General features: G+C 74.9%; 1 protein-coding gene across 1 annotated transcript; it reads right to left on the bottom strand.

Annotated features, from left to right (window-relative positions):
• Positions 1-487: 487 nt before the first annotated feature.
• On the bottom strand, positions 488-8,474 carry WRAP53 (WD repeat containing antisense to TP53; the record flags this gene model as incomplete). Its single annotated transcript, XM_082339360.1, is given in 11 exon segments — positions 488-635; positions 726-829; positions 1,309-1,517; positions 3,255-3,387; positions 4,466-4,556; positions 5,561-5,649; positions 6,733-6,841; positions 7,766-7,815; positions 7,817-7,865; positions 8,273-8,339; positions 8,442-8,474. Coding segments are annotated over 11 exon segments (1,071 nt in total). The 5' UTR covers positions 8,464-8,474.
• Positions 8,475-9,471: the final 997 nt, after the last annotated feature.

Genomic DNA, 9,471 nt, shown 5'->3' with positions numbered 1-9,471 from the left:
GTGACACCCAGAAGTCTGGGGGGGGACCCAGGGATCCGGGTGACACCCAGGGGTCCGGGTGACACCCAGGGGTCCAGGGGGGGGACTCAGGGGTCCGGGTGACACCCAGGGGACCAGCAGGAGACCCAGGTGTCCAGGTGACACCCAGGGGTCCGGGTGACACCCAGGGGTCTGGGAGGGGACCCAGGGGACCAGGTGACACCCAGGGGTCCGGGGGGGGACTCAGGGGTCCGGGTGACACCCAGGGATTCGGGTGACACCCAGGGGTCTGTGAGGGGACCCACGTGTCCGGGTGACACCCAGGGGTCCGGGTGACACCCAGGAGTCTGGGAGGGGACCCAGGGGTGCGGGTGACACCCAGGGGTCTGGGTGACACCCAGGGATTCGGGTGACACCCAGGGGTCTGTGAGGGGACCCACGTGTCTGGGTGACACCCAGGGGTCCGGGTGACACCCAGGGATTCGGGTGACACCCAGGGGTGCGGGTGTTACCTGGTACCGTTGATGCAGTCGCGGAGGGCGCGGAAGCGCAGGTGGGGGGGCAGCAGGGGGGGCTCCCCCGCCCCCGGGGGGGTCAACGTGTCCCAGACGGTGACGAAGCCGTCGGTGTCACCGCTCACCAGGAACCGCCCCGTCCTGGGCTCGGGGGGGAGGGGGGTGTCAGCGGGCTCCGCCCCCAAAATGGGAACCCGGGGGGGGGGGGAGGGGAGGGGAGGGGTCACTCACGGGTCAAGGTCGAAGGTCACGCGCTGGTTGGTGGCCACCCGCCGCTCCAGGGCCAGCAGGGGGCGCTCGGGGCGCCGCAGGTCCCAGCAGAGGATGTGGTGGTCCTGGGGGGGGGCGGGGCTACTGGGGGACACGCCCACCCACGCCCCATCCACCCCCTGCCCTACAGCCCCCAGCCCCCAAACCCCGCCCACTTCTCAGAAGCCACACCCCCAAACATGAGGCTCCACCCCCTGGGTTAAGACTCCACCCCCAGGGCTAAGACTCCGCCCCCCCAGGTTAAGACTCCACCCCCTGGGGCTAAGACCCCACCCCCCAGCTAAGACCCCGCCCCTCAGTTTAAGACTCCACCCCCCAGGTTAAGACTCCACCCCCTGGGGGCTAAGACCCCGCCCCTGCTCTGAAGCCCCGCCCATTTCCCGAGGCCACACCCCTGGTTGCCAAGCCCCGCCTCCAAAGCCCCCACACCCCGCCCCTCCCAACTGACCCCCCCAAGCCCCGCCCACCACCCGGTGGCCACACCCCAACCTTCAGACCCCGCCCCCTCCCAGGAGGCCCCGCCCACCCCCCCGGCCCCGCCCACCTTGCGCCCCCCCGCATAGAGGCGGTTCCCGTCGGGGCTGAAGCGGAGGTGGGTGGGGGCGGCGGGGAGGCGGGGCCAAAGGGCCAAGGCCCCGCCCCCTTCCAGCGCGTACAGCCCCAGGCTCCGCCCATAGGAGCCGCAGGCGAACACCGGTTGGGTGGGGCTGAAGGCCAGGCAGCCAATCAGGCCCCGCTGGCCCTGCCCCCCCTCTGCAGGAGGAGAGAGAGCACACAAAGGTCAGGCCACGCCCCCCGGGGGGCAAGCCCCGCCCCCCCTTCGCCAGGCCACACCCCTCCCCAAGCCCCGCCCCTACCACAGAGCCACCCTGATTGGCAGGCAGGCTTCTGCCCAAGCCCCACCCCCTCTCTGACCCCGCCCTCGGGCCCCACCTCCCTTAGGCCACACACAGGGATCCTGCCTCCCCAGGCCCCGCCCCCGAGGCCACGCCCCTTTAAACCCCGCCCCTTTAGGCCCCACCCCTCCCCATGTAACCCCCCCGGGGCAGGCCCAGCCACCCCTCCCCACCCCTCTCAGCCCCCCACGACCACACCCCCCAAGCCCCGCCCCCACGAGGCCCCGCCCCAGAGGCCCCGCCTCCCATAGACCCCACCCCTTTAGGCCCCGCCCCCCAAGCCCCACCCCTCCCCATGTAACCCCCTAGGGGCGGGCCCAGCCACCCCACGACCACTCCCCAAGCCCCGCCCCCAAGCCCCGCCTCCCCAAGCTCCGCCCCCAAGCCCCACCCACGAGGCCCCGCCCCCACGAGGCCCCGCCCCCCCGAGGCCCCGCCCCTCCCCATGTAACCCCCCCGGGGCAGGCCCAGCCACCCCTCCCAGCCCCCCCCACGAACACCCCCCAAGCCCCGCCCCCCAAGCCCCGCCCCCAGGCCCCGCCTCCCATAGACCCCCACCCCTTTAGGCCCCGCCCCTCCCCACCCATGTAACCCCTAGGATGAGGCCCAGCACCCCTCCCCACCCCTCTCAGCCCCCCCACGACCACTCCCCAAGCCCCGCCCCCAAGCCCCGCCCCCGAGGCCCCGCCTCCCATAGACACCACCCCTTTAGGCCCCGCCCCCTTAAGCCCCGCCCCTCCCCATGTAACCCCCTGGGGCAGGCCCAGCCACCCCTCCCCACCCCTCTCAGCCCCCCCACGACCACACCCCCAAGCCCCGCCCCCACGAGGCCCCGCCTCCCATAGACCCCACCCCTTTAGGCCCCGCCCCCCAAGCCCCACCCCTCCCCATGTAACCCCCTAGGGGCGGGCCCAGCCACCCCACGACCACTCCCCAAGCCCCGCCCCCAAGCCCCGCCTCCCCAAGCCCGCCTCCCCAAGCCCCGCCCCCAAGCCCCGCCCACGAGGCCCCGCCCCCTTTAGGCCCCGCCCCCTTTAGGCCCCGCCCCTCCCCATGTAACCCCCTAGGATCAGGCCCAGCCACCCCTCCCCACCACTCTCAGCCCCCCCACGACCACTCCCCAAGCCCCGCCCCCAAGCCCCGCCTCCCCAAGCTCCGCCCCCAAGCCCCACCCACGAGGCCCCGCCCCCTTTAGGCCCCGCCCCCCTTTAGGCCCCGCCCCTCCCCATGTAACCCCCTAGGATCAGGCCCAGCCACCCCTCCCCACCCCTCTCAGCCCCCCCCCACGACCACACCCCAAGCCCCGCCCCCAAGCCCCGCCCCCAGGCCCCGCCCCCCCGAGGCCCCGCCCCTCCCCATGTAACCACCCGGGGCAGGCCCCGCCCCCCCCACGACCACACCCCCCAAGCCCCGCCCCCAGGCCCCGCCCCCAGGCCCCGCCCCCCCGAGGCCCCGCCCCTCCCCATGTAACCCCCCGGGGCAGGCCCAGCCACCCCTCCCCACCCCTCTCAGCCCCCCCCACGACCACACCCCCAAGCCCCGCCCCCAGGCCCCGCCCCCCCAGGCCCCGCCCCCCCCAGGCCCCGCCCCTCACGGTGCAGCCGCCGCTCCTGGCCGTGGCGGCCCGGGCGCTGGGTGGGGAAGACGCGGACGGCGCCGTCGAAGCCGCCCAGGAGCCGGGCGCCGTCGGGGGCGAAGGCCAGGGAGTGGGGGGCCACCGGCTCCTCCTGCCGCCCCCGCAGCTCGTGGCCACGCCCACGGCCCCGCCCCACGGCCCCGCCCCCCGGCCCCGCCCCCGCCGCCCAGCCAGCACCTATATGTCACCCATCACCCCCCCCGCCCCCCGACTCCTGGGTCCCCTATAGGGCCCCCCCATCCCCTAGAGGGCCCCTATAGGTCCCCCCCATCCCCTAGAGGGCCCCCCCGTCCCCTATAGAGCCCCTACAGGTTCCCCCATCCCCTATAGATCCCCCCCCATCCCCCGCAGGTCCCCCCCATCCCCTATAGGTCCCCCCCCCCATCCCCTATAGGGCCCCATAGGTCCCCCCATCCCCTATAGATCCCCCCCCATCCCCTATAGGTCCCCCCCATCTCCTATAGGTGCCCCCCCCATCCCCTACATATCCCCCCATCCCCTATAGATCCCCCCCCATCCCCTGCAGGTCCCCCCCATCCCCTATAGAGCCCCCCCCATCCCCTGCAGGTCCCCCCCATCCCCTATAGGTCCCCCCCATCCCCTATAGAGCCCCTACAGGTTCCCCCATCCCCTATAGATCCCCCCCCATCCCCCGCAGGTCCCCCCCATCCCCTATAGGTCCCCCCCCCATCCCCTATAGGGCCCCATAGGTCCCCCCATCCCCTATAGATCCCCCCCATCCCCTATAGGTGCCCCCCCCATCCCCTACAGATCCCCCCATCCCCTATAGATCCCCCTCCGATCCCCTACAGGTCCCCCCCATCCCCTATAGGTCCCCCCCCCTGTCCCCTATAGAGCCCCTACAGGTCCCCCCATCCCCTATAGATCCCCCCCCATCCCCTACAGGTCCCCCCCATCCCCTATAGGGCCCCCGAGTCCCCTATAGAGCCCCTACAGGTCCCCCCCATCCCCTACAGGTCCCCCCCATCCCCTATAGATCCCCACCCCCATCCCCTGCAGGTCCCCCCCATCCCCTATAGGTCCCCCCCCGTCTCCTATAGAGCCCCTACAGGTTTCCCCATCCCCTATAGATCCCCCCCCCACCCCCTATAGGTGCCCCCCATCCCCTATAGGTCCCCCCCGCCCCCTATAGCCCCCCCCGGCCCCACCAGGTGGCTGTAGGCGCGGAAGGAGCCCCGCAGGCTCCCGTCGAAGGCGTCCCAGAGGTGCACGGGGTTGTCCCGGCTGCTGGCCGCCACCCTACCAGTACAGACCAGTAAGAACCAGTAACCTCCCAGTAACGCCCCCCCGCGGCCCCCCCCAGCAGCTCCCAGTAACACCCAGTGACCCCGCAGAGACACCCCCCAGCTCCTCCCCTCTAAGGCCCCAAGGTCTCCCAGTTCATCCCAGTAACAACCAGTGATCTTCCCGTAACCCCCAGTGCTCCCAGTAACCCCCCCGCGGCCCACCCAGTGGCTCCCAGTAACACCCGGTGCCACCAGTAACCCTCCCAGTACCCACCAGCCCCCTCCCAGTTCCCCCAGCCCCCTCTCAGTGTCCCCCAGCCCCCTCCCAGTGCCTCCCAGTCCCTCCCAGCCCCCACCCAGTGCCTCCCAGCCCCATCCCAGTGCCTCCTAGTTCCCCCCAGCCCCCTCCCAGTGTCCCCAGGCCCATCCCAGTCCCTCCCAGTGCCCCCCAGTCCCCTCCCAGTGCCCCCCAGCCCCATCCCAGTCCCTCCCAGTTCCCTCCCAGTGCCTCCCAGTGCCTCCCAGTGCCCCCCAGCCCCCTCCCAGTTCCCCCCAGCCCCCTCCCAGTGTCCCCAGGCCCATCCCAGTGCCTCCCAGTCCCCTCCCAGTGCCCCCCAGTCCCCTCCCAGTGCCCCCCAGCCCTATCCCAGTCCCTCCCAGTGCCTCCCAGTGCCCCCCAGCCCCCTCCCAGTGCTCCCCAGCCCCCTCTCAGTGCTCCCCAGCCCCCTCCCAGTCCCTCCCAGTCCCCTCCCAGTGCCCCCCAGCCCCATCCCAGTCCCTCCCAGTTCCCTCCCAGTGCCTCCCAGTGCCCCCCAGCCCCCTCCCAGTGCCCCCAGCCCCCTCTCAGTCCCTCCCAGCCCCCTCCCAGTGCCCCCAGCCCCCTCTCAGTCCCTCCCAGTCCCCTCCCAGTGCCCCCAGCCCCCTCTCAGTCCCTCCCAGTCCCCTCCCAGTACCCCCAGGCCCCTCCCAGTGCCCCCAGCCCCCTCCCAGTCCCTCCCAGTGCCCCCAGTGGCTCACAGGCAGGTGTGGGGCTGGGTCGAGTCCATCAGGGGGAACCAGGCGAAGTCGTAGATGGTGTCGCCCTCCGGCACCCGCAGCGCCGGCGCCTGCGCCCCAGGGACGGGTCCCTCCAGCACCCACGGGTGCCCCACAGCCACCCCCGGGTGCCCCACGCCGACCCACAGCCACCCATGGGTGCCCCACACCAACCCACAGCCACCCATGGGTGCCCCACAGCCACCCCCGGGTGCCCCACGCCGACCCACAGCCACCCACGGGTGCCCCACACCAACCCACAGCCACCCATGGGCGCCCCACGCCGACCCACGGCCACCCATGGGTGCCCCACGCCGACCCACGGCCACCCACGGGTGCCCCACACTGACCCACAGCCACCCATGGGTGCCCCACGCCGACCCACGGGTGCCCCACACTGACCCACAGCCACCCACGGGTGCCCCACGCCGACCCACGGCCACCCAGGGGTGCCCCACACTGACCCACAGCCACCCACGGGTGCCCCACGCCGACCCACGGCCACCCAGGGGTGCCCCACACCAACCCACAGCCACCCACGGGTGCCCCACGCCGACCCACAGCCACCCATGGGTGCCCCACGCCGACCCACGGCCACCCAGGGGTGCCCCACACTGACCCACAGCCACCCACGGGTGCCCCACGCCGACCCACGGCCACCCAGGGGTGCCCCACACCAACCCACAGCCACCCACGGGTGCCCCACACTGACCCACAGCCACCCATGGGTGCCCCACGCCGACCCACGGCCACCCAGGGGTGCCCCACACTGACCCACAGCCACCCACGGGTGCCCCACACCAACCCACAGCCACCCACGGGTGCCCCACACCGACCCACAGCCACCCATGGGTGCCCCACACCAACCCACAGCCACCCATGGGTGCCCCACGCCGACCCACGGGTGCCCCACACTGACCCACAGCCACCCATGGGTGCCCCACGCCGACCCACGGCCACCCAGGGGTGCCCCACACTGACCCACAGCCACCCACGGGTGCCCCATAGCCACCCCCAAGTGCCCCATGGTGACCCCCCAGCACCCATGGGTGCCCCATAACCACTCCCAAGCACCCTATGGGTGCCCCATAGCCACCCCCAAGGGCCCCATGGTGACCCCCCAGCACCCATGGGTGCCCCCCCCCGTCACCCACCAGCTGGGGGAGGGGCAGCCCCGGGGGGGGCCCCGGGGGCGGGGGGAGGTCGAAGATGCGCAGGACGTTGTCGTCGCTGCAGGTCAGGACGCAGGAGCCGTCGGGGGCCCTGGGGGGCGGGGCCGTGGGGGCGGGGCCAGGCCCGGGACCCCCCCACCCCCGCCCGCCCCATAGCGGGACCCCAGCCCCCCAACCCCTGCCCCATAATGGGACCCCAGCACCCAGCCCTGCCCCATAGCGGGACCCCAGCACCCACCCCCCGCCCCATAGCGGGACCCCAGCACCCAGCTCTGCCCCATAGGGGACCCCAGCACCCAGCCCGCCCCATAGCGGGACCCCAGCACCCAGCCCCGCCCCATAGGGGACCCCAGCACCCAGCCCCGCCCCATAGCGGGACCCCCAGCACCCAGCCCTGCCCATAGCGGGACCCCAGCACCCAGCCCCCGCCCCATAGGGGACCCCAGCACCCAGCCCCGCCCCATAGCGGGACCCCAGCACCCAGCCCCGCCCCATAGGGGACCCCAGCACCCAGCCCCGCCCCATAGCGGGACCCCAGCACCCAGCCCTGCCCCATAGGGGACCCCGGCACCCAGCTCTGCCCCATAGGGGACCCCAGCACCCAGCCCCGCCCCATAGCGGGACCCCAGCACCCAGCCCTGCCCCATAGCGGGACCCCAGCACCCACCCCTGCCCCATAGCGGGACCCCAGCACCCAGCTCTGCCCCATAGGGGACCCCAGCACCCACCCCCGCCCCATAGCGGGACCCCAGCACCCACCCCTGCCCCATAGCGGGACCCCAGCACCCACCCCCGCCCCATAGGGGACCCCAGCACCCAGCCCTGCCCCATAGCGGGACCCCAGCACCCAGCCCCGCCCCATAGCGGGACCCCAGCACCCAGCTCTGCCCCATAGCGGGACCCCAGCACCCACCCCCGCCCCATAGCGGGACCCCAGCCCCCCAGCCCTGCCCCATAGCGGCCCCCTGGATGCAGGCCCCCCCATCCCCCCCGGGGTGGGGGAGGGGCCCCTCACCACTTGCAGCCCCGCAGGAAGTTGTGGGGCCGCTGGGCGAACTCCTCCCCCCGCCCCCCACAGCGCCCGGGGGGGGCGGCCCAGCTCGTAGGGGGGCAGCCTGGGGGGGGGGGGGGAGGGGCGTCAGGGACACCCCCCCCCCCACCCCTCCCCCACCCACCCCCCACCCCCCAGCAGGGGACCCCGGGCATCCGGGATCCCCAATAGCCCCCCCCCCCCCCCATAGGGGCGTCTGGGACCCCCTCCCCCACCCTCCCCACCCCTCCCCCCCACCCCAGCCCCTACCCCCCCCGTCCCCATCCCCCCCATGTCCTCCCCAACCCCCTCCCCCCACCCCCCATGTCCCCCATCTCCCCATCCCCCCCATGTCCCCCCATCCCCCCACGTCCCCCTCCCCCCCCCACCCCAGCCCCCCCCACCCCCCCCGTCCCCATCCCCCCCCATGTCCCCATCCCCCCACCCCCCCCCATGTCCCCCCATCCCCCCACGTCCCCCTCCCCCCCTCACCCCAGCTCCTCCGCAGGCGCCTCCGCGTCGTGGGTGGTCGCGGGGGGGGGCGGGGGCCCCTGGGGGGCTGCGGGGGGAGGGGCGGGGTCAGCGCCGGGGGGGGGGGCAGCCCCTCCCCCCCCCCCAGCGGCCGGGACCCCCCCATCCCCCCCACCCCCCCCATCCGCACCTTCCACCATGGGCGCCGCCATGACACCGCTCGGCCCCGCCCCCTTCCCGGCACGCACCGCGCGCGCGGGGGGCGGGGGCGGGGGGGCGGGGTTCAGGCGTGGCCCCGCCCACGCGTGGCGTTTCCCGCCAAGGAGCGGGGGGGGGGAGGCGGGGAACCGGGGGGGGGCGACGACACGGGGGGGGTGGGGGGACTTGGGGACATTGGGGGGGACACGGGGGGACACGGGGACATTGGGGGGGGGAACACGGGGACCTTGGGGCCCCCCCGGGGACAGGGGGGGACACAGGGGCGGTGTGGGGACACGGGACCCCCCCCCGGGGACCCTGGGGACATTGGGGACATGGGGCCCCCCCGGGGAACAGGGGGACGTGGGGACAGGGGGGAGGTGTGGGGACACGGGGACCCCCTGGGGATCTTGGGGACAGGGGGGACACAGGGGGCGGTGTGGGGACATGGGGACCCCGGGGACATCGGGGACGGGGGGGCACAGGGACCCCGGGGAGGGGGGGACGGGGGGACGGGGGGGGCACAGGGACCCCGGGGCCATCGGGGAGGGGGGGGCACAGGGACCCTGGGGACCCCGGGGACAGGGGGGGCACAGGGACCCCGGGGACGGGGGACGGGGGGGCACAGGGACCCCGGGGACCCCGGGGCCATCGGGGACGGGGGGAGGGGGGGGCACAGGGACCCCGGGGAGGGGGGGACGGGGGGACGGGGGGGCACAGGGACCCTGGGGCCATCGGGGACGGGGGGGGCACAGGGACCCCGGGGACCCCGGGGAGGGGGGGGCACAGGGACCCCGGGGCCATCGGGGCCATCGGGGAGGGGGGGGCACAGGGACCCTGGGGACCCCGGGGACGGGGGGGGCACAGGGACCCCGGGGACGGGGGGAGGGGGGGGGCACGGGGACCCCGGGGAGGGGGGGGGCACAGGGACCCCGGGGACCCCGGGGGGGGGGGGCACAGGGACCCCGGGGACGGGGGGGAGGGGGGGGGCACGGGGACCCCGGGGAGGGGGGGGCCGGGCC

Source organism: Platalea leucorodia (genome assembly GCF_965183815.1).
Source record: "Platalea leucorodia genome assembly, contig: HAP1_HAP1_SCAFFOLD_761, whole genome shotgun sequence".
Taxonomy (NCBI): Eukaryota; Metazoa; Chordata; class Aves; order Pelecaniformes; family Threskiornithidae; genus Platalea; species Platalea leucorodia.
This window is presented reverse-complemented; position numbering and strand designations above follow the sequence as displayed.